The sequence below is a fragment of the Podarcis melisellensis genome, assembly GCF_964234715.1.
Source record: "Podarcis melisellensis genome assembly, chromosome: 10".
Taxonomy (NCBI): Eukaryota; Metazoa; Chordata; class Lepidosauria; order Squamata; family Lacertidae; genus Podarcis; species Podarcis melisellensis.
The window spans coordinates 32,848,066-32,875,620 of record NC_138542.1 but is presented as its reverse complement, the minus strand read 5'-3'; the positions used below and the strand labels follow the sequence as shown (position 1 = coordinate 32,875,620).

General features: G+C 40.6%; 1 protein-coding gene across 1 annotated transcript; it reads right to left on the bottom strand.

Annotated features, from left to right (window-relative positions):
* Positions 1 to 169: 169 nt before the first annotated feature.
* On the bottom strand, positions 170 to 24,348 carry TBC1D15 (TBC1 domain family member 15). The gene is made up of 17 exons (XM_081928035.1): positions 24,196 to 24,348; positions 17,322 to 17,420; positions 17,055 to 17,129; positions 15,512 to 15,650; positions 14,260 to 14,470; positions 12,310 to 12,403; positions 11,694 to 11,891; positions 11,478 to 11,606; positions 9,694 to 9,797; positions 9,495 to 9,589; positions 7,122 to 7,238; positions 6,486 to 6,586; positions 5,765 to 5,864; positions 3,979 to 4,076; positions 2,854 to 2,970; positions 1,991 to 2,077; positions 170 to 1,572 (listed from the first exon to the last, which is right to left on the bottom strand). Exons 1-17 carry the CDS (start codon positions 24,217 to 24,219, stop codon positions 1,369 to 1,371), a joined length of 1,992 nt encoding a protein of 663 aa, XP_081784161.1. The 5' UTR covers positions 24,220 to 24,348; the 3' UTR covers positions 170 to 1,368.
* Positions 24,349 to 27,555: the final 3,207 nt, after the last annotated feature.

Sequence of the window (27,555 nt, the reverse complement as noted above, 5' to 3'; positions counted from 1 at the left end):
GATTCAACTCTCCTCATTTTTGCCACCGGTCAACTGCAAAGTGTTCTGCCAGAGGAAAGTTAGATAGCTCTTCACTGTATAACTGAAATCTGTGTGCAAATCACTGAAATCTAGGAAGGCTTTTCCCCACACAAAATTCTCTTAATTGTTTTAAATGAAAAACATTAAGTAATTTTTGCATTTTATTTCATAATATGTACAATGGTTCTCAGGAACAAATACAACTGAATCTATGTCAGATCCCACATTACTATAAAAATGGAAAGAATGGTATCATATAAGCATAGAGTTTTCTCATATGTAAGTCATTTATTAAGGACAATGGGCACAATCCGCCATAAGAATCTTCCGTTCTATCTGTGCCCTCCATGGGAGCTTATGCAGAACTACATGAGGGAAACACACCCAACATAATTAGTATTTTGCATTTATTTTTAACTGCTTTTATTTAATCAAGTAGTCTAGCATAAAGGCAGTTGAAGCTGATTTTTTTTAATCAGTTACTATACTATTGAGCAAAGAAACGTTATTTGTTAAGTAAGCGAGAAAGCCATTGTAAAAGTATTTCAGAACCTGAATATAGCCTTAAGAAAAAAAGATTTTTCAAAAATAGGCAGGTTTACAGTTATGTATTAAAATTTGGTCAAAATTGCCTGAATGAAAAGCCAAGTTTACTTAGTCAAAAATAGATTTATCCTTTAATACTCACAAGTTTGAATATGTAACTAATTTATACATACATATGTATAAGTGTAGAGGTGTTAAAATGTAAAAATGTACTGTTCAGCCAACCCCCTGGATTACAAAATTCAAGATCAGGGAACTGCACAAATGTAAATCTTCATTGCAAATCTACATTCAACAACCACAAATACTTAACAAGTGTTTTTGTAAACATTTGAGAAAGGACATAATCCTTTCATTTACAAAGCACTGTTTATGAAGTTAGCATCTTTTCACATAGGAAATAGTATAGAAGACTTTTGAATCTTATGATATTCAAGAACCATCCATGCTCAAGACTTCTCTAAGTCAAAGTGATACAGAAGCATTTATTTCCATGCCATTCACATTCATCTGATTTCCATTTTACCAAAAAGGAAAAAAATGCACTTGGCTACAAAAGTATTAAGGAATGTTATCTGGGGGAGGGGGGGGGAAGGCTACTTTGGTAGAAGAAACTACAAAAATAATTAGGTCATGTTGTAAAGCTTTGATGTAAGAGTATTACAGTACATGATCTGTTTTCCAAATCTTTAAAGCTTAATCAAAACAAAAACTTAAATATCCACCTCAAGTGCTTGAAAGAAACAAAACAGGTATAATAAAGTGTCTCTTCAAAAATGCAGACAAATAATTGTGCAAGATTCAATCTGTCAGCATGGTGGGGGACACTTGCTCAATACTTTCACTTGTTCCATTGGCAGCAGCAACAGGCTTGGAGATATTTGGATAGGCTGGTGCAGAGTGACTTATTCCACCAGCAGTTTCATCTTCCCCAGTGTCTGAATCTGGTGTTGTTACAGCACTGTTCTCTAATCCCAAGATCTCACAGACTGCTTGAGGCAATTCCTATGAAGAGGAAAAAATGTGGCACAGGTTGCTCTTTTAAGTTAGTGCTGCTGTTCTTTAAAGTTAACATGCTAAGTACACAAGAAGCATATCCTTAAAGGCATTTAAGTTTGAGCTAAAATATGCCTTTTCTTAATTCTAGAAGGAAAAGATGTTCAATAAGCAGTTTTAGGATGACAAGAAAATCCGTATCATTTAAAATTGGTATAGATAGATTTCATTTTATCTGTAGGCACAGTACCATTTTGAGTATTGCAGCAGTTTATGACATCATTATTTACTTCTTAAATTTGCATACCACCCTTCATTCGAAGGCATCAGAGGCGACACACACCGTAAAGGGTTTGTTTCAATAATTATCAACCTGGTTAAATCTCATTTGTTTATGCAAAGTTCATAAAATATGCTTGACTTTTACCTTGCAATTTATCATCTGCATAGAAACGGCTTCTGCTTTGCAAAGTACGTCTTCAACATCCATTTTCATAGACAGTTCATTGATATGCTAAAACGGAACAAAAAGAATGACGAAGTGCAACCAAGGATGTCACGCTAAATGCACAGCTTTCTGAGCCATGGAACTTTGGCTCCTAGTGTTAGCATAACCTTAAGCAAGAAACGCTAACTTGAGTAATACACACGCATAATTAGCATCTGGTTAAGATTGCAATATGTAAATTATGTCTGCTACTTGGATTTGTAGTTCCTCAGCACTGCACCTCCCCAGGCTCAGGGGCAACCACCCAACAAAACCACCATCTCTATGCAGCGATGCTGAGAAGAGTAGAAAAAGTCTGGAAGAGACTGCTATCTTCCTGCACAATCCTCAGTAGTCTAGGATAGTTTTGTCTTGAATTGTGGGTTGTTGTGTGTTTCTGTGTGTGGCCTCTCCTCACACCATAACCTGAAGCCAAATCACTAGGTCCAACTGGAGCTTCCTATTTCTACTGGAATCCTCTGGTCTAGGATAGCTCACCGATTAAGCACTTAAAACAGCCTCAGTATAAACAGTAAGTTCTCTTAGCTCTGAAAATCAAACAACCAGTCTATATACTGTATGAAAACTCTGCTTCATATTACTTTCTCTCAACTTGATGAGTTAATAAATTACTAAGATCTACTAAGCTACACCGAGCATCTTTCATCACAGTAGAAATGTGGCTGAGAATTAACATTTGTTCCATCTCACATAAGATTGCATAATGAAATGCTAATAGTATTCAAATACAGGAAACAAAGGCTAGAACATAATTTGGATCTAGAGTAACATGCAACAGATACCTTCAGTATTTCATTGAAGCCATAATGCTTCTCCATAATTTGCTTCTTTTCGGATTCAAGGATAGCACAACAGATGAGAAGGTGGAAGTTCTGACAAGGCAAGTCTGTCCACATTACCTAGCAGAATATTGAAGTTGCTGATGAATCAAGAACTTGAACATGATGCCACAAGTGTAAGGTACTAAAAGGTTTTAACAGTCTCCCCAAACACTTATTTTTCTGGCAACTTACAATTACAACAGAGGAAGGGGGGATAGTTTTCTAACTTATTATATATTTCAGTAGAGGTTGCCAGCTAATTAAACTATTATCTAGACAGAAAAACATAATAGCTTGCTTAATAACTATCTATAATTAATTTCATGCTACATTCTGAAGATCTTGACAAGGGCAAACGGTAGAGCTATGTCCTGATAGCATCTGTCACCCTCAATGAATTTCAGATATTTTGGGTGGATCCTTCAGATCTTCATGCCTCACTGAAAATCAGGATCAGAAAACCAGTACAGTCAAACCTTGGAAGTTGAACGGAATCAGTTCCAGAATTTCAGAAACTAAATCACAGCTACTGATTGGCTGCAGGAAGCTCTTGCAGCCAATCAGAAGCTGCAGAAGCCCCATCGGACGTTTGGGTTCCAAAAGAACGTTTGCAAACCAGAACAATCACTTTCAGGTTTGCGACGTTTGGGAGCCAAAACATCCACATTCCAGGACTTTTGGGATTCAAAAGTGACCAGGTTGTATTTGCCAGGAAACTGGGTCTGATGCCACCAGTTGATATTCTGGGCAAGTCACCTTCTTAGTGGTAGCAAAAGTGACAGACCCATGCAGTAGCAGATCAGGGAGTATTGGAGCAATTAAGTGGGTCCTAAGATTGTTATTCAAAGCTATAAGCCAGGTGTGGCTAGTTTTCTTTGGGCTAAGGGCTGCACTGATCCATAACCAACCCACACAGCCAGCTGGCAGACTCAAGGCCCAATGGCCACACTCTTACCACCTCTAGATGCCACTGTTTATACCTTGCTTTAACATGATTCAGTTCAGCTAAATTGTATGTATTTTCCTCCAGAACCATATTTTCAGCATTTTAGGCAGTAGGTGCTAAAATAAAAAGCTATTTCTTACCTCCCATAAGCGAAGAATATCTTGAAAACTGAATTCTCTTTTAAATCTTATTAGAAGCCACCGGAAACAAAAATAAAGGTATCCTGAATCTTGAGATTCTAAAACAGTTTTTAAAAAAGAACATGAACAAATAAATCTTTGACAGAAATGCTGGTTGTGAATCGATTAAAGTATGTTTAATATATTAATGCATCTATTAACAGCTTTGCTGGCTACAATTGCTTACAAAAAGTTAGTTTGTTCTAGAGTTTTTTGGGGTGGAAAACTGAGGAAAATATGGACCATAATTTCATTTGTTTGCTTCATTTATATCCCACCTTCTTCTCCAAAGAGCTCAAAGTGGCACACATGGTTCCCTTCCTCCACAGTGAATCCCTACAACAACCCTGTGAGGTAGGATAGGCTGAGAGATTGTGGTCCTAGTCAAGTCTCTCTTGGAACATCAATTGTCAGTGGGAGTCTAATCATTGCTACCTAAAGGGCTCTGAAAGTAAGGGTGAAAAACTGAGGACAGGCAAGACTGAAACAGTATCTAAGTAGCACAGAACTCTCTTTACAACAATTGAGAAAGTAATTGGTGTAGGAAAAGTATTTTAAGCAACTGGCTGTGTTTGAATGTCCCAAGTCAGACTTTCTGGCTTCCTGTGTTTACCAGGAATCGGAAGCTCTGGTTTTCTGGAAATGCACACTGCCTGCTTGCTCCCATTCCTCTTCTGGCTTAAATGTGATGAACAAACCAGGAAGCCAATACATCTGAACCATGATCATGAGCCAATCTGAAGAAATTGTTTGTTGTTGGCTTGCTGATCATGGATCCCTGGTTCGGATATACAGTGGTACCTTGTGGTACCTTGTATACATTCTTAACCTGAAACTGTTCTTAACCTGAGGTACCACTTTAGCTAATGGGGCCTCCTGCTGCCACCGCACAATTTCAGTTCTCATCCTGAAGCAAAGTTCTTAACCCGAGGTACTATTTCTGGGTTAGCGGAGTCTGTAACCTGAAGCGTCTGTAACCCGAGGTGCCACTGTAATGTGAAACCAATGCTTCCTGATTTGTTTATTCTGGTCATGCCAGAGACGTGAAGTGGGAGCAACTGGGCAGCATGCACATGCTGCTCATTCTCAGTAAACCACAACAAGCCAGAAAGTCTGACTTAACAGGCCATGCCAACAGGGCCACTGTCTAGATTCTAGATAAGAACAGTGGTAAGTTTCCTCCTGGTGAAAGGTGGTTGGGGGGAAGACCCTCTAGTGCTGCAGGAGCTCTTTAGGAAATCCAGTTCAGCTCTGGAGTTTTTGAGGAGACATGGAGCCCACACTTTCCCCCCACTTCCATGACAGCCTGATTTCCCTCGGAAAGAGAGCAACGAGCTGCAGCTTTCCCTTCGCGTGGCAAAACCAGAAGCCAGTGTGATGACTAAAATAAGAAATCAATATGATAAACAGATGAGAAGTGAGTGGAGGTACTTGGGGGAATATTTACAGAAATATGACTTAAAATATAAATTCCAGGTAACTTTGTGACCAACAGCTTAAAATATAAATTCCAGGTAACTTTGTGACCAACAGCTGACAAGATTAAAGACATGAAAGCGTGGAAAATAAGGTGACAAAAATAATGTATATGCAGCCAAACAAGATGTAAAAAGAACAGTCATGGAATGCTGGGTGGGAAGTCAAAAAGAACTACTGTATAAGAATGGGGAAATGTGGAAATGAAAAACATCATCATCACAATAATAATCATAATCAGTGGTAAGTTGTTCTGAGCTGTCATACATACCCAAGTAACTGCAAAATCCACTATCTAGCAAGCGAAGTAAAGTACTCAGATGAATTAGCTGTGTCTTCATACCCTGCATTTGCTCTTCAAAATTCTGGTGCTTAATGGGAAACAAATTGAAACAGCATCTAGAATATTTTTATTCTACATGAGGGCCAAAGTGAGTATTAAATCAAAACAAATATATAATAACAAAACTAAACATTAATGTAATTTTGGTCTGTTGGGATGCTAACAGCATTCCATGCAGCTCACTTTCAAGATCAGATATGGGTTTGATAATTTTCATTGATTGAATTAAGCCAATTAGAATAATATGGAGTCCAGTGAGACTGGACACCTTCATCCGCCCCACCTGCAATAAAATAGGTCTCTCTCATATTGGTCTCTACAGTCACAGCAGGCACTGTAATTCTTCAACAGTTGGACTTTACCCCTGAAGGCACACTCTTCCATTGTCTCTCGAGACCGATAGATGCCAAGAATAATTATTATTTACCTACCCTTCACCCTAAGTTCCCAGGGCAGGTTACAACATTGAAACACAGCATTATCTTTATAATTATGGAACATACATTTCTTGCTTATATATCTGCTGCTACGCTGCAAGAGAAATGCTACATAAATTGCTAAAGTTTAATGATAAACAGAAATTACAGAAATAAGTTACACTGAAACGGTAACTGAAGTTAACAACAGGAATGAAGATGAAAAGACTTACCATTTGATCCATGTACAATGCAAAGCACCAAAAGGCATCAACTTCATTCTCCATCACATATAAAATCGGAGAAAGCAGGTCACTCATTCCCTGAACATAGCCTTGTATCAGAGAGAGAGAAAAAACTGGTAATATGCGGCAAACTGTACTCAAAAGACTGAAAAGTAACTACTGTATTTAGTTTCTCCCATCCTCTTCCAAAACTACCGTATTTTTCCATGTATAAGACTAGGTGTTTTGTTTGTTCTTTAACCAAAAATAGGTTTAAAATTGGGGCTCGTCATATACACGGCCAGAGCTGAGGGGTGTTTTCTTAATTTGGAGTCCCCAAAAATAGGGGGTGTCTTACATATGGGGGCGTCTTATACATGGAAAAATATGCTATTTGTTGAAATAAGCATACAGGCAATGGAAACTTTTTGATACATTTATTTGATCTCCAAAATCAGGAGTACACAAGTACAGATACTAAACAAGTTTGTTGCAGGTCCCACTTGTTGCAACCAATGGTAAAACACATAATTAATTTGGGCATCTAAGACAGAATGTACATCAAGTCTTCTCTGAAGGGTAATTATAATAAGTTACACTAGATCAGATACAGTAGTACACATACATAAGTAGGATCCTACTTACCCAAATCAAAGTCATACATACAATAGGTCATCAAAATGTCATGAAGCAATATCAACCCAGGATTATCTTGACCTTCATAAAACTTGTTTGTTCGGTCTGTTCTGTTTACATCTTTTTCTGAAAAACAGCACACAGATTTAATACATTTTCAAAACAGCTTCTGCTAAGCCTATATCTAAAAAATGCAGGATGCTCTTCAAATTTCCAATTTCTCAAACACTGTGCTGAGCTTTGAAGTGCCTAGTAAAGACAACTAAATTCAGAGGGTGTCATTTAAAATGCATTAAAGCAGCTTTTAAGAGTATTTAAGACAAATTCTTCCTGTCTCAAATAAGATGATTTCTTATAAGCAGATTTCCAAACACTTAGAAAACGGTATACTTTTTATAGAAACCTCCTGATTAAAATGTAAAACATTTTCATTGAATTAACACACGGCAGAGTCTATTTGAAATATGTTAAATGTAAAACGTCACTCAAATGTACTAGATATGTGGTGCTACATTAAACCTAATGGTGAGGAGTTGATATGCAATCAAGCCTTTAAGGTTTAATTGCTTGGTTTAGCATGAGAATGTTTTATTAGGACACTCCATTTCCCCATGTTTCTTTAATTGTTACTGAAGTTAGTTTACCTCAAGGGTCGGCAAAGTTTTTGTGGCTTGGGCCTGTTCACGGTCCTGCAAATGCCACGGTGGGGCGGAGTGTGTGCGCACACGCACACATGTGCAAACACTATTTCCGGCGCTCCTTCTGGCGCGGAGGAGGCGTATGCAGCTTCCCATTGGCTACAGGAGCTTCCTGCAGCCAATGGGAAGCTGGCCAGCATCGCAGAAGGTGGTCCGCCGTCTGCTCCGTGCCTGTTTAGCGCAGCTCACGGGAGCTGAGCGAGCAAGCGGTGGGGGTCCCCAAGCGGGCGGTGGGGGTCGTTGGGCTGGTTAAATGACCCCCATGGGCCGCTTGTGGCCCATGGGCCTTAGGTTGCCGACCCCTGGTTTATCTGCTCAGTCTCTGAGCATATACTGTACAGTTTTACGCTACTGTAACATTCCACACACTATTAGAATCTGATTAAAATGCGTTGACTAAGCTTGTTGTGCGAATCAAATCTAGCTATGCTTTTTCAAACAGCAGAAGCATGTGAGGAGACAGAGAGGATTTTGAAGCCATTTTGTACTGCTGCACTGTGCTGAGCTAAACCAGGACTTTAAGAGTTTGTGGTAAGTGAATGTGCTGAACCATGAGTCCTGCCTTAGACTACATGCTAAGCCTAACCCTGGTTTAGCTCAGCACCCGAGCAAAGAGGACTGGACAGGAGCAAAGTACCCTACTGTGCAAACTATAAGATCATGATAGTAAAGCTATGGGAGAATAAAGCTTCTCGTCTACATTCAACGCTGACACTTCTAATACGTTTCGTGTTGTATTAAAAGGCAAAAAATTAAAAAGCCTTCAAATGCCAAAAGCAAGAACATTAACTATTTCTCCCCTCAAAAGCATATCTCCAAGTCAAATTTCAGTATTCTGAATGTGTGTCTGCTTTCAGTAGCAAAATACATGCTTGTCAGTAGGAGAAAAGTGGCTAAATGAAAGAAATTTGGAAAAGCAGCAAAAAGGGAAAAAGTTATATGCCCCTCCCTTTTTGCTGCTTTTAAACTAAAGATATTACTCTGCTTCTTACACTGGTGTGACTGCATGCCTGCTGTGATGCACATTAAACACACAACTTAGCTTTCTGGTCTCAAACTTTCCCACTTGCCTTTAAGAGTTAGTGCTAAGGTTATAAAGCATTTAAAATGTTTGCCGTTGCTAGTTAGAGCAGAGAATAATAAAGTTTGATGTTAGTTTTAGTTTATAACAGGTTACTAAAGCATATGGTCAGCAACCTACAGAAACTTATTTAAAGTGAAATCAAGTTCAGCACACACTCAGCTTTCCTTTATTTCAGTCAGCAGCAAAATAAAATTGCATCAACTACAAGGATCAGAAAAGAAATGGCTGCACAGCATGCATGCTGACTTCAAGAGGAAATTAAAAACATTCCTGTTTATCCAGGCATTTGGTGACTAAAATACACTGTTTCATGGCAGCCCTGAGATCACTGGATGAAAGAATGGTGAGTTTGTTTGTTTGTCTAATTTTTATTCATTATTAAGCCTTTTATTATGATATTTGTCTTCTGTTCACAGTGGAGGACACGGAAGAGAAAGAAGCCATGAATCCTAACACACTGAACCTAACAGGTCATAATTTTGTTACAGAAACAATGTCTAACAAACATGGTGGATAATTGAGGTCACCTCGATTTTTTAAAAAAGGAGTAAAAGTTTATCACTAACATATCTCTTTGCCTTCTATGTTTCTTAAAATTACCTATAAGACTTCTGTAGTCCCTCAATCTATAGTTTCTTTTTTCTTGTTCTTCACTGACAGATTTCCACTGAAGCTTCATCCTGAAATACTCATCTCTGAAGAAAAAATGATAGTAGTAATGATATTCGTAAGCAGTTGTCTTGCAAGTATGCAAAGTTTACTCCACATTATGACATTGTTTTAAGGGAGCCGTACTTACATTTTCCTTTTCTGTATATTTGTTCTTTCTTCCCTAGTACTGTGCCAAGGGTAATAACCCAAAAGAAACTTCCAGACTTCCTTTCTCAAAGCATGACAAAGGCCCTAAGCAGAACATAATAAAATAGCAATGGCAACATCAGGAGCTTTATAAGAACAACTTTATTCAAATCCTGTAGTTGTGCAGGAGCTAACATTACCTCATTTTATTGCTACTGTTTCCTACGTTTGATTTCCTCTGGTCAGTATATTTTTTTGGGGGGGGGGGGTCTTTCCCCTGTTGTGAGATCACCTAGTTTCTTCAACGTCTTTTTAGGATGCTCATTAAGACCTAACCTTTTATGTTTGTTTCCCCGCCTTAATATTTTTCTGCATTATGTTTATAAACGTAGCACTGGAAAAAAACGAAGTTATCAACCTGGAGGTTAATTAAATTACATGTTTTTCCGCAACATCCCCTTTCTAAGCTCCCTGCCTCCTTCCCTCTCATGTCACATCTTATTGACATGCAGGTTCATAGGTCTTTGGGCAGAAACTTACATTTTCTAAATTTATCTGAAAGCTTTAAGTGTAAATACTGAAACCATTTGTCTTTTAAAGCTATTACTCCGAAATATCTATAACACACTGTTCAGGTTAAATTGAAGTCACTGTGGGAAGGAAAATCTTAAAACATTACAAATAATTTACAACAGGTTCTAAAGGTAGTTCTATTTGGCTTTACCTAGAGCCACCTAAAAAAGATTTAAGCAAGGGGCACTGTGCACAAGGATGCGATGTCTAGGTGTTGCTGGACTCCAACTCCCATCAGCCCCAGGCAGCATGGTCAAGAAAGAGGAGAGCTGTACTCCTACAGCACCCTGAGGGTCATGAGTTCCCCCTCTCAGCCCTAGGGCAAACTCCTTCAAGACACCCATGTTCTATCAGCGGCTATGGAGTAAAAAGCTAAGGCCATAGTGGACTTCATTTAAACCTTAAACTAAGGCTAGCACATCCTCATTTCTGTCCTAAAAGATTTGCATTCTTTATTTGCTAAATTCTTATTTATGTATTGTTCACTCCAACGTATTTTCACATAACTCTGCCTTATTCAGTATTGGCCACTCAAGGACCAGTTCTGCAATAGGCAGTATCGACACACATGAAAAGTAGTGAGCTTCTCCAAACATGGCATTAGAAATCCATGGCGTGGAATCACTGGTTTCAAAACAGAACTTAAAGGGTTTATACATCAAACATGGCTAGCTGTGTGGTTGGACTAAAACCCCTATCATCCATGGTTATGGGCCATACTGGATGGGGTGGATGAGGGTTGGGATCCAACAACTTCTGGAGGAACACAGGCTAGCTACCCCTGATTTGATGGTCAGCCGCTTCGGAGTATTGCTATTTGCATGAGTCAGAATTTCAGTTAACCTTTTCTGGAGGGATAACCAAATACATGTACCTGCTAGCTACTGTCCTAGCAATAAGGAATCAAATACCGTATAGGCCAGAATATAAGCCAACCTTTTTTTTTGCAAATTCCGACTGTGAAAAGTTAAAGTGCAGCTTAAATTCGTAACCTTACAAAAATTGGCTTTTATGATATCGCTGCTGAAATAGACATACGGTATAACGGAACAGGTGTGAGTGCCTGTGGAATTTTAAGAGAGCGGCTTATATTTGGGTATTGTCTTTTTTTCCTTTTCCCTCTTGAATTTTAAAGGTGCGGCTTATATTTGGGTACGGCTTACATTTGGGCGAATACGGTACAATTTTTAAAGAGATATTCTAAGATATTACCCCTCTGAATATCATCTGTTTCATGGAGTCAGCATTTAAGATTCTCCCTTCAGAATCCATATTCTTAGTCCATTCTTCAACTGACACTGGTTGTCTTCTGTTCACTTCGGGTCGCTTTCCTAAATCAATCTAAAATATGCACCAGGAAAGCTGTTAAATTATTACCAATGCACTAATTTTTATCTTAAAACCACCCTCGCTATCAAGAACGCTTACTCGTGTAATGACTTCAAATCCTGGTTCTTCCTGCTGATTTATTTTCAAGCCTGGTATAGCATCGCTAAAGAAGTCTGCCATTTCTGACGGAGGCCGCTGCTGAGTTGCGGGGTCACTTCCTCGTATACTATCAAATATATAGTTGGTCACTTTTGAAAATCTTCCCATTGTTGCTGTGTAAGGATCAGTCTTTAGTTTCTGAGAATGGCACAGGGGTAAACAAATTCTGAAATGGCTCACACAAATTTGTTTTTTAAAAAATTCTGATAGTACGACATTCATTCTCAAAAGCAAGCTGCCCAAAGAGTAATAACTGATACAAGCTGTGTCCAAAGGGCTACAGGAAGTTGGGAAAAATGCATCTCCAAAATAACGCATTACAGCCTCTTTCACCAGTTCAGTGTTCCCACTGGGAAGAAGGGCAGGATACTAATAAGGACATTTTAAAATGAAATCAAATACATACTTCATTTTGTACAGAACACATAGCAAAGAAAAATAAGGATCTGCCAGTATGAAAATTCCCAGGGTTGAAATTTGGTTTCCTTCAATAATTGGACATTTAAAAATCTTGAATATTAAACTGAATATTAAACAAATAGGAAATCACACAAACCTCTAATAAACCATATGCTGGTTCATCAAGGAGATTTTCAAAGGACTGTGAAATACTCTGGCAGTTCACAAGAATTCTCTTGTCCTGTGGAGATCTGTGAACAAAAAGAAACTATTTTCCCTTCTAGAATCAGAGTCTTTCTTTTGGGAAATTCAACAATATAGCCATCACATTTGAGAAGAGTGAATTCATTGCGCAATATTTTAAGAGGATTGTATGTGTGCATGTGCACACAGAAATATACGGAAAGAAGACATCACTATTAAAAAAGTTGAAAGTATTTGATTGCCACCTCAGGCTTATTCAGGAAATTAGCTGGTTGGATTCACTATTACTAGCTTCTGAAACAAAACACCATTACATTTATTCATTGTTACCTGGAACACCTACCACCTATTCTGTTATTAAAGATAAGACTTTTAATAAATGCTATCGCTTCCCAGTGCTGGCATGGAAGGATGCAGCATTTGTGCCAGAGGATATGAAATTCAACAACAGATTGCATCTTAAAGTCAGAAGAGGCGATATAATCAGTCTTGATGACACGGCTGTTAATAAACCAGAACTGAGGTTTGCTAATACAGCCCAAAAAGCAAAGGTTGTGATGCGTCATACTTAGCTAACCCATCAGAATAAGAAAACCTCTTAAAGATACTTCCATTTTAATTAAACTCATCCTGAGTAATATTCACAATAAATTAGCATCACTTTATTTGCTATGAGCAGTTATTTACGATATTGTACCAAGGAAATATTTTTCAAGTAATATTAAACTGAATTCAGAGTCTTTAAAAAGAAACTTTGAAGTCCTACTTACTCTCTTGTATACTTCAATTCTCTAATTAGGCATTACTTGCTTGAAACTAAAAAAAAGCTTCTGTCAGATTTGTGTGCCAACTAGAAAATGCCTACTCATTTAGAGTATATTTTTAAGAGAAGTTAGAAGATATCCAGTCATGGTCTGGGACTAAATACAAGATGTAGGAAACAATCTGTCAGTCAGTCAGATATTTATTGTTAGTAGCCAATGGCCTAGGTTTGTATTTGTTCAGGGCATCACAGAAATTCCCTCTTCCCCTCAAACCACTCACTAGTTGGTACTGTGATCTTAGGTTTATATACTACTGGAGAGCTTATCGTAGGTGAATTGTTTATTACCAGTCTCCAAAAGAAATTATTTATTGCCTATTACCTGGATCACTCATTTTGATCCAGCAGAGCCAACAGAGAAATATCATTGAAGAGATTAGTCCTGAAAGCAATAAGGATGTTTTGTTTACAGAAGCCTGACCACCAGCATCTGGAGAAGTGTCTCTGAACTAAGCTGCCATTCTTGGAAAACTAAGAAGCGCTGCATTTGGATTTCCTTGCAGCTTTTCTGCTAGCTACAGCCACTGGGCAGAGGGAGAAAGAATGCTGGGGTGTTCTATTTTGCATCCCACCTTCTCCCTACTGTAGACAGCCAGCAGGAGAAGGAGAATTTAGTATTTCAGGAGATTCTGTACCTGCCACTCCTTTCTCCCATATGTAGTGTTACCTGCTTGCTATAGCTTGGGCTGTCATCTTAAAATCATCTCTGTATGAGTTTCTGTGCAAAATGTCAACTAAAATTGCACCTTTTTACCCTAGTTTTTGACACTTGAGGTGTATATTTTTAATATTGTAACCTGCCCAGGGACCTTAGGGTGAAGGGCAGTTAATAAATGAATAAATGCATCCTGTAGTAACATTACAGGTTCCTGGCAGAGTTGTGCTTGATAATTACAATTTAGTATTTCTTTTTAAAATCACAACTTGAGCCTATTGATGTGTTTAAAAACTATGACTAGAAGCATTATTTATTCACTGGCTGGCTTTTAAAAAAAAAAGTTGATCAATTCATTATGATGGCTATGCAAACAGTAAAGCTAGAATAACTGACCAAATAGACTCCTCACAATGAATACTTACTCACAGAGCACCACATATTTTCTAAGGGAATGAATCAATAAGGCGCTGTCTCCATGATGGAAGTGAAGAGCTGGGAGGACAACATCATCCTTTAAGCAGAATACCAAATAGGACCATCCCATTCCTTCTTTGTTTTGCTTAATGGACTTTAGATCTGCTAAACTGAACAGGAAGGACCACTTGTTCTCTCCATTTGTGTGAACAGCAGCATCTAATGGGGAAAAGAGTATGTTATTTTCTTGATCTAAAGCCAATATGCAATGCATAGCACTGGAATATATTAAAACTACTTCCAAGAATAAGTGCACTTAACATCACGGTAGCACACATTTCATCCAATCCTTCAGTGTGGCTAGCTCCACCACTATTAGTGGTGGTATGCCTTCAGAAAGCACCAGGCTTATTCTCTGGTAAAAAGAATTTGAAGTGGGAAGGCTGAGAAAATCCCCTGCCCAAGATCTTGGGGAATCATGTCCATTACTGTCTATCTCAATGAACAGGGATGGAGCAATGGTCTGAAAGTAAAACGCAGTTGATATATTCCTATGCAACCTGACTAGGATCTGAAAAACTGAAGTATTTATTCATTCAACTCTTCTCGCCGAACCAATAGCATATACCCTATCAAAGACAGATGGTAAAAACTGTCATTATTAGAAAAGAACCGGCACTAATTTAGTTCATATTATAACATTAACACCCAAAAGGGGAAAAAAACCCAAGTATGCTACATGCACAGCTGGCTCTGGAGGCGACTGAGAATTCCTAGGTAAGTTCCGCCTTCTATTGTGTGGGCAGGGTGGCCAAATCTCCTGGCAACGCCTCCCCAGCCGGGATAGGATAATGGGCAGAGGTAGGCGGAGACCTCCAGGTGTCCAGCTGGGGGGGGGGAGGCGAAGCCAGGCTATACCACCAGGTGCAGCATAGGTCCAGGGGAGCTGTGTGCAACCACACAAAAGGTGCCCCCATTTGATGTGGGGAGCAGTCATTACCTGCTACAGATGGAATATTTTCAGAGTGCATTATTTTACACAAATTCACCCCACTTCAGAGTGTTAAAGCCCACTACAGACAGATGATCAGCACTATCAGATGAGAGGAGCTCCACAAGCAGAGCAAAAGGTTTGCAGCTTTCAGCTGCGCAAGGAAAGGGGCCCAACCCAGTGGTTTCTTCCACATGTAGAAACCTCAGTGTCTAGTATCATCCACTGGAATAGCTTCTATGTTTTTATACACAGTATTCTTCATTTACCTCCATTTGACTGTGGTTTCTTTTTAAAAGAGACTGTGTTGACCATATCCCATTCTGCCTCGTAACTGTTCGGATGTTCTGTTCCTCGCGGAGTCTTCTCTTTAGGAGTCTGTGCCCACTCAACAACAGAACTGGAATCCTAAATAAGATATCAAAACAATCAAAAACAGCTTCACTTGCAGCTAGTGATTAATAAAAATAGACACCCCCCAATATTCCTGTTGTTGTTGTTTTTTAGTTTTTAAAAATCCCTAAAGATCAGTATAAGTACCTGTGCTTTTAAATTTGTTCATAAATGTTCTAGTATTAAGGGTGAGTAGTGCAGTAGCCAAGCTTGACAACGATAGCAACTTGTTCAGGGTGGTTAAAAAGGAATTATAAAGAGCTCCAAAAGGATCTCTCCAAACTGGGTGAATGGTAAAAAAAATGGCAAATGTAATTCAATGTAAGCATATGTAAAGTAATGCACATTGGGGCAGACAATCTATGTTTCACATATATGCCCTTGGGTCTTAACTGGTAGCAACTAACCAGGAATGAGACCTTGTGGTCATGGTGGATAGCTCAATGAAGATGATGACCCACAGTCCAGCAGATGTGAGAAAGGCAAATTACATGCTAGGAATCATTAGGTAAAACTGTCAATATTGTTATACACATCTATGGTATAACCACACCTAGAATACTGTGTACAGTTTTTATCTCCTCACCTCAAAAAGGATTATAGAGTTGGAAAAAGATTCCAAAAAGAGCATCCAAAGTGATTGAGAGAATGGAGCAACTACCCTTCTGGAAAAGATTGGGATTTTTTAGTTTAGATATAAGATCAGCAAGAGATGACATGATAGATATCATGTATAATCATGTCATGTATACAGATTCTTAAGTTAGAAGGGGGAAGTCATAGGATAATGTAATTAAATAACTTAAAAATGGCATACTCCTTGCCTTGACAGTTCTATTAAATTAAATTTAAAAACAAGAACCACCATATTTATCCTTAGTAGGAGGGGAAGATTGGGACAAAATAACAGTATTTCTGGCAGAGTCAAGGAACATGAGTTTGTAATTTAAAGCAACAGATTTGGATTTATTATCTTTCACTGATCACTATCTAGAGAACGTACAACATATTACTCAAATATTTTTATACTAGAAAATGTATAAAAGTACTGTACAGGTCATAACCTACCTTCCATTCTTACTGATGGTCTCCATTAAGGCCATTTGAGCCAAATAATTGTCTCATCCCCATTTCTTAGTTATGCGTATTTTCCATTTGCAATAGATGGATCTCAACCAATACACTCAGTTTTATGTACCAATATTAATAATAGCATTTTTTAAAAAGCATCCATCACATAAACAGATCAAAGATCTATGGATCCTGTACCCCACAATCAGATAGTACAATTAGGCCTTTATGTTACTTTACCATGTAACAGCTATGGTTTCTGAGAATCAAAGGGAGATTTTGTTTTACTTTTTAAAAAATCAATTTTCCAAACCTTTCAAAAAAGATTGCTGCAAGTAATCAACATACCTTTCTAGCATATAGTATATTAGACGAATCTAATGAATCATCCAGTGATCTCCAATCTACTATCACCTCAGTATCCTACAACACAAATTATGCAATTATTCAAGTGACTCAATGCCATTAAGGTTTTACTTTTTTTTAATTTACAAAAATAGCCTCCATTTACTTTGCACACTATGTATTTTGGTCAGTAAGACAATATCTTTGCAGGATAGAAAGACATAAGGTAAAGTCACAAGAAACATAACACACAAAATATTGATTTAATACCTTTTCTATGACTCTCAGTATCCCAGATAACAAACAATCCTGATCATCACTGTTTCCACTGGAGGAGTGAATGAAAACTCCTTCCTGTTCATATACAACCTAAAACAAAAAAAGTTAAGCAAAGTTGTTTCTTAAAAGCATTTTCTGACAATTTGATATCCTGAACTGGTTCTGGGGGCAGGTCCAACCCAACCTGAGGACTTTCAATAGGGCAGAGGTGGGGAACCTGTGGTCCTCTATATGTTTTTGGACTCCTACTACAGCTACAGCCAATACTGACGATAGTCGGGGTGATGGAAGTTTTAGTCCAACAGCATCTAAAGTGCCACAGGTTCCCCACTTCTGAATTAGGGTGACAAGACCTGTTCTTCTCAATATGTGACACAATCATGCAAGAAACTGGGTAAGATTTCTGTTACAAAAGGCTATGGTCATGCCTCCTCATATGCTGATCCAGAGAGGAAATTAAACAGAATTACATGTTTGCAATGAATACTGCATTAGAAATCAGAAACAGAGAAATAAATATCAAAATATTAATGCATCAATAACTACATCAGCTTCAATTACCTTCATTCACAAAGGGAGAAACCAATACTGGATAAATGGCAGGCAAAGTGTGGGTGAATTGGTCGCTTTTCAGACAAACTATAGATTTAGTGTTATAGATTTAGTGTTATATGTAGAAGCAGCAACAAGCCTTGGACTCAAACTCCTCTTTCAAATTCCTCTCTTCCCCTAGCTCAGTCAATCAATGACATCAGAAGCATCCACTTCTACTTCAATCAACATTTTTCATTATGTTCAAACTGCAGGGAACTCCAATTAGGTATAAGCTATCATTTGTTCAACCAACCCAGGATCAAACCACATTTTATTGTCCTGGCTTCTTAAAACACCCGTAATGTAAACCTGGGGCTATGAGAAAATATGCAACTCTCAAACTAACTTCATGCAGACTGCAAAGATGGGGTGGCAGAGAAACTGTACAATCTTCCAAATTCCACTCACTTTTGTCTCTGGCTCTACCCAGTATTGGCTATAGTCCTCCTGGTCAACTGGTCTTCATACAAAAATGTTCCACAAGCTCTGAATAGATTAAAATAATAAGCAGGTGTTCTGATCTCCTCATGACCACACTGGAGGAGACAGCGTAGAGAAGTGTTTGAGTCGAAGGGTCACTATTGCTTGTGCATACAACACTGGACCGTTGCTTATATCTGAACCAGGAAACCAACAACTAAAGATGATGAGTGTGTGAGTGACTAAGACATAAAAGAAATAATTTTGCTGAAGCAAACTGAACAGAAGCCTGTAACAAAAATTAATGCAACTCTTCCTAAATAAACAAATGCAAAAAAATCAAGAATACAATGTACAGTGGTAAGGTAAAGGTAAAGGTACCCCTGCCCGTACGGGCCAGTCTTGACAGACTCTGGGGTTGTGCGCCCATCTCACTTAAGAGGCCAGGGGCCAGCGCTGTCCGGAGACACTTCCGGGTCACGTGGCCAGCGTGACATCGCTGCTCTGGCGAGCCAGAGCCGCACACGGAAACACCGTTTACCTTCCCGCTGGCAAGCGGTCCCTATTTATCTACTTGCACCCGGAGGTGCTTTCGAACTGCTAGGTTGGCAGGCGCTGGGACCGAGCAGCGGGAGCGCACCCCGCCGCAGGGATTCGAACCGCCGACCTTTCGATCGGCAAGTCCTAGGCGCTGAGGCTTTAACCCACAGCGCCACCTGGTACCTCGGGTTAAGTACTTAATTCATTCTTGAGGTCCGTTCTTAACCTGAAACTGTTCTTAACCTGAAGCACCACTTTAGCTAATGGGGCCTCCTGCTGCCACCGCCACGCCAGAGCACGATTTCTGTTCTCATCATGAAGCAAAGTTCTTAACCTGAGGTACTATTTCTGGGTTAGCGGAGTCTGTAACCTGAAGCGTATGTAACACGAAGCGTATGTAACCCGAGGTACCACTGTTTTTTATATTATTAAATTTGTATCCCACTCTTTTTCTTCCTAAGCAGCTACCTCTATCCTATGTAGAAAAGCATCCCAAAGAGAGCCTGTTGGGCCATTGCAAAAAGCCCCAGCTTTCTGCCTACTACAAACACACACACACAAAAATTTCAGCCTAGGAAGAAATCTGCATAACTCAGAAACTTGCTTATTGCCTGCATGTGACTTGGCAGTTGGTCCTATAAAGTTATTAACATACATACTGTTAACTTTGAATATATAGGAAGGCTCAAATGCATGCTCAACTATGAAGGTCACTTTGACCAATCACTGTCTCTGAGCCCAACTCATTCAAGGCAAGAATAAAATACATTTGGGAGTGGAAAAACCACATATGCCACTCCAAGCTTCTTTCAGGAAAAGGATAAAAATGTAGCAAATCAAAAAATAACAAACAGAGCAAATTAAAAACACAAATTCTACAAATTTTGAAGCAGGCAGCCTCGGCTTTCACCGTTACCACAACTGTATTATTTGTCACAACTGTTTTCAAAAGTATCTTTATTCTCCTTCGAAAGCATTACACTGATACTTTGTGTAACAAAACAGAACAAAATGAATCACTGCAACAATCCAGAACGGCAGTTTCAATGTAACAGTGATAGAAGGAAAAGCCAGCTTCTGCTGCCTTCTCAAAATAGACCAATTATTAATTTAGTGTTCTTATTAAATTCACTTGCACCTCTGCTCAGGTAGGTACACTATCAAAGCACTTGTAGGTGGGTGCATATGAACAAATATATCAGCTAATTAAACTATTCATGCAGTAAACAGGAATTAAGTTTCACTTAAACTTGTCGTTATTAGGATAGTGGGACGAACAAAGAAAATGTAGGAGCTACTTTTTAATTTCATTCTCTAGCACAAGGCACTAATCAGCTAATATACACAAGATTTCAGGCAGAGATTACAAGATAATTGAGAGTGGAAGCATGCATGCCTCAAGGAATTTAGAAGGAAAAAAGGTGTACATACAAAGAGCTAGGAAAGGTAATGTAAAATTAAAGTCCAATACAAAATTGGCCTTGGGGCAGCAAACTAAATTATACATATACCTGTACCTTCCCCATGTTTTTCAGTCTTGCTGCCCTGAGGAAAATGAACTTTTCTGTTATAATTTCCCTCATGTTAAATTAGGTATGGCAATGGTCCGATATAACATCATGGATAAAGGTTTTTCACTAGGAAACATGTACAATCCTTTCTTTCTATCCTCTGTGTGTCTTAAAGAGTTAGGTCACTCATGGCTGATTCAGTAAGGCAACAGGGGCACTGCCCCGCCAAACTCAGTCTGTTCTTAGCCAGCCCTACCTGCCTACCTTGTTACTTGCGACTGGTCCAGCTTATTCATTGGCACTGGTTATGATCTTCATTCTCCTTAGCCTCAGTGTTGTCCTTAGAGCAGTGTTTCCCAACCGGTGTTCCGCGGCACACTAGTGTGCCGCGAGACGTTGCCTGGTGTGCCGTGGGAGGGAGGCGGGCGAGTCGGGCGGCGAGAGGCCTTAGGCGCCCTGCAGAAAGGCGTCCTCTTTGTAGGTGGGTTCTCCCCCCTCCCTTAGCGCATCGTATTTAGTTGGGGATTCTGGAGAGGGGGGCGGGGGCGCGCTGGCCCCGAGCGGAACAGACGCGCCGTCGTCCCCACCTCCCTCTCCTCAGTAGCTCCGAGCCGACTGACTGAGGGTGGGACGCGGCCAGCAGCGTCCTCTCTCTCTCTCTCTCTGCCTCCCAGCACCGCTTTTCCCGAGGCGGGCGCGCGCCTAAGGCTGAATGGGAGCAGCCTGGAGGCTTGGCGGCCTCTCAGCGGCTCATGACGGGCGTCCCCGAGGCGGGAGGTGCTGAGCAGGGGCTCTGTGAGAGGGCGCGAGGGATGCGTGGTGGTGCCTGCGCGCGCGTGACTTAAGAGGGCGACCTGCTCCCTCTCCTCTCTCTCCCCTCCCTCCCCTCATGGGCACGGAGTCCCCGGCACAGCTTGGCGCTACTACAGCTACAGCTGCTGCTGCTCCTGCTTGGATGAAGGCGGCTGCTTCTTCCTAACGCCCAGCCTCTGAGGGACCGCAGTCTCCCGCCCTTTTTTTTTTTTTTGGCGGGATGCTGAGGTAAAGGATCCCCGCGCGGACGGGCATCTCTTTGGGCAGGGCGCGTGTGGAGGCTTAAGGTGGGGAGTGTGGAGGGGTTGCCGCTTGCGAGGGGAGGGTTCATATTGTATTGGGCTGCGGTGTGGGCGACACGGCTCTCCAATGGCCAGCCCGCGGAGGAACATTGAGTTGGAGCATTTCGAGGAGAGGGACAAAAGGCGCACTGAATAAAGTAAAATAATTTTTCATATTTCTGTTTACTTACTATTTCATAATAAAGTAATTATAAAATACTTTCTTTGTGTTTATTTGATTCCTATTAAAGAGAGTTACTTTATACATAGTCAATATAGGCACAGAGTTAATTTTTTAAACATTTTCTAATGGTGGTGTGCCTCGAGATTTTTTTCATGAAACAAGTGTGCCTTTGCCCAAAAAAGGTTGGGAAACACTGCCTTAGAGCAGTGGTTCCCAGTTAGGGGTCCAGGGACCCCTGGGGGTCCGCGGCACCAGCCCCTGCCAGGGACTCACTTATCTTGTTAATTGCACAGTGAAAGCCACAATGGTGATCCATGGATCACCCAGCCTCTGCTAGCAACCAGTGCCTGCTTGCTGCCAGGGGAAAACTTGTGAAAGAGTTGCTGGATGGCAAGTGAGCTGGGATTACCTCTGACACTGTTTCTTCGGGCTCTTGCAATTAGAGGGGAGAGAGAGCGAGAGAGCGCAAATGGCTTGCTCCACAGGGCAGGTTCACATGCTTATCATTCTAAAAATGTAAGGGATCCCTTCCCCTTGCTCTCTACTTTTTAACGGAAAAGAACTTCTAACTGCAAATTTTATGGTCTTTTTTTTAACCTAAAATTCTTTGCTTATTAGGGGCCATCCCACATTTTCTTCAAAAAAATTGCATTGCACAGGTAACTACCATAGAGTTATCAAAATTTTCAAAAGTAGCGGGTCTGTGGCTTAGCTTTTGAAAAATAGGGAATCCTCAGTAATTAGCTAATTGGGAACCACTGCTTTAGAGAATTCAGCAGGAAGGATAGAGCAAACTAGAATTTGCTCTGCCGGCCATTGGCTCTGGCTCCACCTACTGTCAATCTCCCTGCTTTCCACCCCACCAATACCATGGGACCAGCCACCCCTGGTTTAAGTACAGAAATACACAGCTCTATCAATCTACAGCTACAAAAATCCTAACTTCACATCAACAGAGAGGGTCTGAATTTTGAGTGACTGATCAAGAAAGAATTCCAGGGTTAGTGGTGGATAGCTCAACAAAAATGACAACTCATTGTGCAGCAGCAGCAGTAATTTTTTTTTAATGGTGAAGTTATGCTACAGATAAGAAAGGAAGTGAAAATAAGACAGCCATATCTCAATACCTTATATAGACCTACAGCACAGCCACATTTAGAATACTGTATCCTTTTTTGAGACCACAATTGCACACAATAATAACTGAAAAAGTGAAGAACATGGCAGCCTAAATATTCAAGAGCCTGAAGCAGTTTCCCATCAAAAAGGCTAAGGAATTTGGGGCTTTTAATGTGAATTAAAATGGGGAAATGTGAATAATGGGGAACATTATATAAGTTTATAAAATAATGCAGGGTATGGAGGAAGTGGAGCTATATTTATCTCACTTTTATAATACCAGAACTTACAAGTCATACAATGAAGTGAATTAGAGTAGATTTATGATAAATAAAAGAAAGTACCTCTCCATATAACATGTAATTAACATATGGAAGCCAGTGTGCTGAAGTCTCAATGCTGTCTTGGAAATGCAACATCAAATGTGTCTAAGTCACTTCTCCAAATCACACTGTTAAAGCAATCATTGTGAAAAGTACACCACTGTAGTGAAAGATTACCTTCTATAAAAATGCCCCTACTCCTTCAGTGTTTCACATCCTGACATTAAAATCACCACCAGGTCATCAACCTGCCATATTTCTCAGCTGCACTCTTGACTGCCCTGCCTCTTAAGAGCATTTCACTTTACAAGACAGCCAGTTAACCTCATGAATCATCTTACCAGAAAATAATAATGACAATCTGACAGTAAATGTCAACCACAGTAAATTTTAACAACGCAACAGCTGGTTCCTGATAACAGTAGTTCAAGAGCTTTTAGTGACACAAGACCGATTTAGTTTGGCTTCCTAATAGGCTTTAAAAAACAAAAAACTCCTCTTTTGGACACAGAGTACAAGAAGTGAGAAAGCAGCAAAAGGTTTGGACAGGTTCCCTCTCCGGGAATGCTGGTGTAAAGCGGCTATCTTGTAAAACAGGATTAATAATTGAAAAGTATAAAAGGAGGAATGGCAGCGAAGGCTGTGTAAATTATTCAGCCTTAAGAGATGTTTTCTTCCGAGGAAACCCGCGTTGCCTGCCACCTCCAGCCTGGAGGGTTTCACGCAGCCTCAGCGCAGTAGCACAACCCCCTGGCCTTATCAATTCCACGTGTAAGAATCTTACCTCTCTCAGCCAATCAGGTTAAGAAACAGCCCGCCTCCCGCCAAAGAACCCCCCCCCCCCGCTTCCTAACGGCCCACCGCCAGCCAAGCCAAAGGCCTTTCCCCGCACCACCAGGCAGGAGCACCGAGTCATTCCCACCTTCTCTCCCCACCGCCCCCGTCAACTGTGCAGTATCTGGGGGTCAGCGAAGGGAGAAGCAGCCTCTCCCACCCCCGGAGCCCCTCAGGGAACCCTCCCAGCCGCCACTGCCTCCCCACAGCGGGTCAAAAGCTCCCTTCATCCTCCCTTCCTCTTACCTTTCCGCTCCCAGGAGCCGCCATGTTGGCTACCAGTGTTTATGATGACGTTGCTCTCTTCACGTGCTCCTTAGCTGCTCCACAACAACTCCCCGCCCGGCCCCGCCTCGGAGGGACGCATGCGCACCGCGGCGGAAAGGGAAGGCGGGGGGAAGCGGCGGGAAGGAAAGGAGAAAAGGGTTCTGCGCACTAGGTACCGGCGGAAACCGACGGAAGTTGCCGAACGGGCGAAAACCATGAATCCGGGCGGCGGAGAGAGGCTTCGATTGGATGACGTCGAGTGTGGGTGTTCCCTCTTAAGGCGGATCTAAAATGTGGCTCGTATTAAGGCGGCGATCTTATCACGCGCACCTTGGAAGTAATTCCGTGCTTTCTATGAGACATAGAGCCACACACATTCTCCAGTAACAGTGAGGTGATCCCTGCCTATTCCTGGGATTTTATTGTGATTACTCGGGTTGCCTCTTTGTTACCAGACTCCATTTAAAAGTAATGGTTTTCATCTTTAAATTGATTAATGGCATGGGTCCCGGCTGCCTTCAAAGGCCACCTGCATCTTCCATGTGAACCTGAAGATAAGTTTCAGAGGTTTTGCTTCCTGGCCTCCACATCGCCACTGGAACTACAGTTGGCAGGTGCCAGGGACAGGTGGCTATGTAGCAAAGATGGAAAGGGAGAGAGAAAAGAGGGCAAGAAAACCTACAAACTACGCATCTAGGGCGCCCAGAACAACAAATATTTTCATCTCACTTTCTCTCTGCCTTGCGCTAAATATTAGCAGCATAAGCTGTTAACTAGTGCTCTGCCTAAGAATTCACCTTAGGCACCTTGTCTCCTAAAGATTTGCTCAGTGTGGTAACTATACCAGGCAAGAGTCTGAGCCAGTATGACACCGCAAACCACGATGCATTCTACTATCCTTTGCAGTGTGAGACCCTCGTTATCTCTTAATCTCTTCTTTTATGGCTTACTCTGCAGTTTCTTCCTGCTGCGCACAGCTACCACAACCACACACCCCTCAGTTTGGCCATTCAGTAGTCCTGGTGAAACCCAAAAGCACTGTACCTACCAGTAAATCAATGAACACATACAGTGGTACCTCGGGTTACATACGCTTCAGGTTACATATGCTTCAGGTTACAGACTCCGCTAACCCAGAAATAGTGCTTCAGGTTAAGTACTTTGCTTCAGGATGAGAACAGAAATCATGCTCCGGCAGCGCGGCAGCAGCGGGAGGCCCCATTAGCTAAAGCGGTGCTTCAGGTTAAGAACAGTTTCAGGTTAAGTACGGACCTCCGGAACGAATTAAGTACTTAACCAGAGGTGCCACTGTATTAACATCACTAATGATCAGCATCTAAAGATTGTAAGTGCACACTGAAGTTGTACATCAGGGGGAAAATCCATACCACCTTTTTGGAAAATGTACATCTAAACAACCCCTTTATTAATCACAAGTGCTAGAAGTGCAGGGGTCTTGCAGAATCTTGCATGGAGTATTAGTGAATCTGACACTGCTAAACTGTGTTATTTTTCAACTAGAAAATAATTACAGCTCTTAGCTGATAATAACTTGAAGTAATTATCCTGTCATTTATAGCAGCCATTTGGGTAAACTCTATTTCTTTTTTTTTACACAACTATAGTATGAATGTCCAGAGTTCAATCAGCCAAGCACTCTGGCTGATGAGGTCAATGGCTGTGGCCATGGCATTTATCTCTATTTCCTAAAAGGGAGAGATCTCTTCTAGAATATGGTTTCAACTTTCGTGGGTCCATATTAGCATGTCTGATGGACTTATAGTTCATGCACTTTCACTCTAGAGTGTGCAGTGAGGAAGAGACTCAAATTCATTTCAGGACAGCAATTGACAAAATCAAGTACAGTAGGAACTTAACCACTTCTATTAGGACCTGCCCTAATTTACAAGGCAGTGCTTAATCATTCGTTTCAGAATGATTCTGTAACAGTGTATTGAAGTGGGAAAAACAGGTGATTCATTTCACTTCAGCCCCGCCACTAGGACTCTAATATACTATGCTCTTCTCAATTACCCCTCTGTATGTCTTTACTTCACACAAGCATGCATGACAGAGCTCTTTATGCCTTCTATTTTTCCTTCCAATTGTAATATGTTAAGAATCTGCACAAGCGAACTATTTTTGCAGTGACAAATGCCACCACAACCCCCTGACTGCTATGCACAAATACAAGAGAACGAAACAAAAAATACAAAATGAAAAGTAAACATGGAGTAAACATTTGAACTGGCAGTAACTAAATTAATCTGAACTAGTGTTGGTTCCCTTTGAATAGTCCCCATTTGGTATATACTGACATTTTAAAAAACAAATAAAAGTTCTAGGAAAAATAATTAATCCAAGGGACAACCAACCTGGACCCTGCATTTGTCATCTGAGGCCCTTATCTGTGCAAAGGTTGGTGACACAAGTATGTGCCTTCTCAATGGTGGCTCTCCATTTATGGAATGCTTTCCCCAAAGAGGCACTCTTTGCACCATCATGTTTTTGACAACAGGCAAAAAAGCTTTTTTATCACCTTTGCCAACATGGGAACAGACTTTCTCAGTGGTGGTGATGAAGTGGGGGGGGGGCAGTCAGATGGAAAGCATAATAATATTTTTTTCAAAATTATTATTATTATTAATGGAATAAAGTGTTACTGCGCATTCCTACATGGAAGCCCTACAAGTATGTAAAATGACAAAATCTAATCAATCTAACCATTAAATGAACCCACAACTTTGTCTTACCCAATGTTCATCATCTGTGTTTGAGTTTGGAAGGTCTGGCACTTGTCAAAACATAAAGGGAACAATGGTTTGTAAACTCATGCAACACTCCTGTGGACAAGTGTGATAAGCTTTGACAAATGCTTCTGAATGAAACTCGCACCACCAACCAGCTGATGGAGAGCAAGAATGGAGTAACTAGGATTAAGGTGCATTTATGTTAGGTGGCTCAGAATTGTACCTAAAATAGATTTCTGAAGGTGGGTTCTGCTTCTGCTAAGGCTCTAACTACCTTCAGGATTACAAAGACTTCCCAAACCCCAGTCCGAATTAAGTGACTGGTGAAGCAGGAAGGTGCTGCTTGAATCATCTGGAATTATTCCTCCACCATAGGATTTTCAGACCGATACACTAATTTCTTGTCCTACTTTGCAGTTACAAGGGCCAAAGACTAATTTTTAAGAGTCATTAACTTTAATGCAAATAAAGAACTGGCGGAAAGAAGCCTTACCTTCTCAGTCAACTTCAGATCCCTCTCTGTTTGAGCCTATGTCCATTTTATTACTACCATGCTACACAGTATCCACTAGAGAAAAGTAGTTGTAAG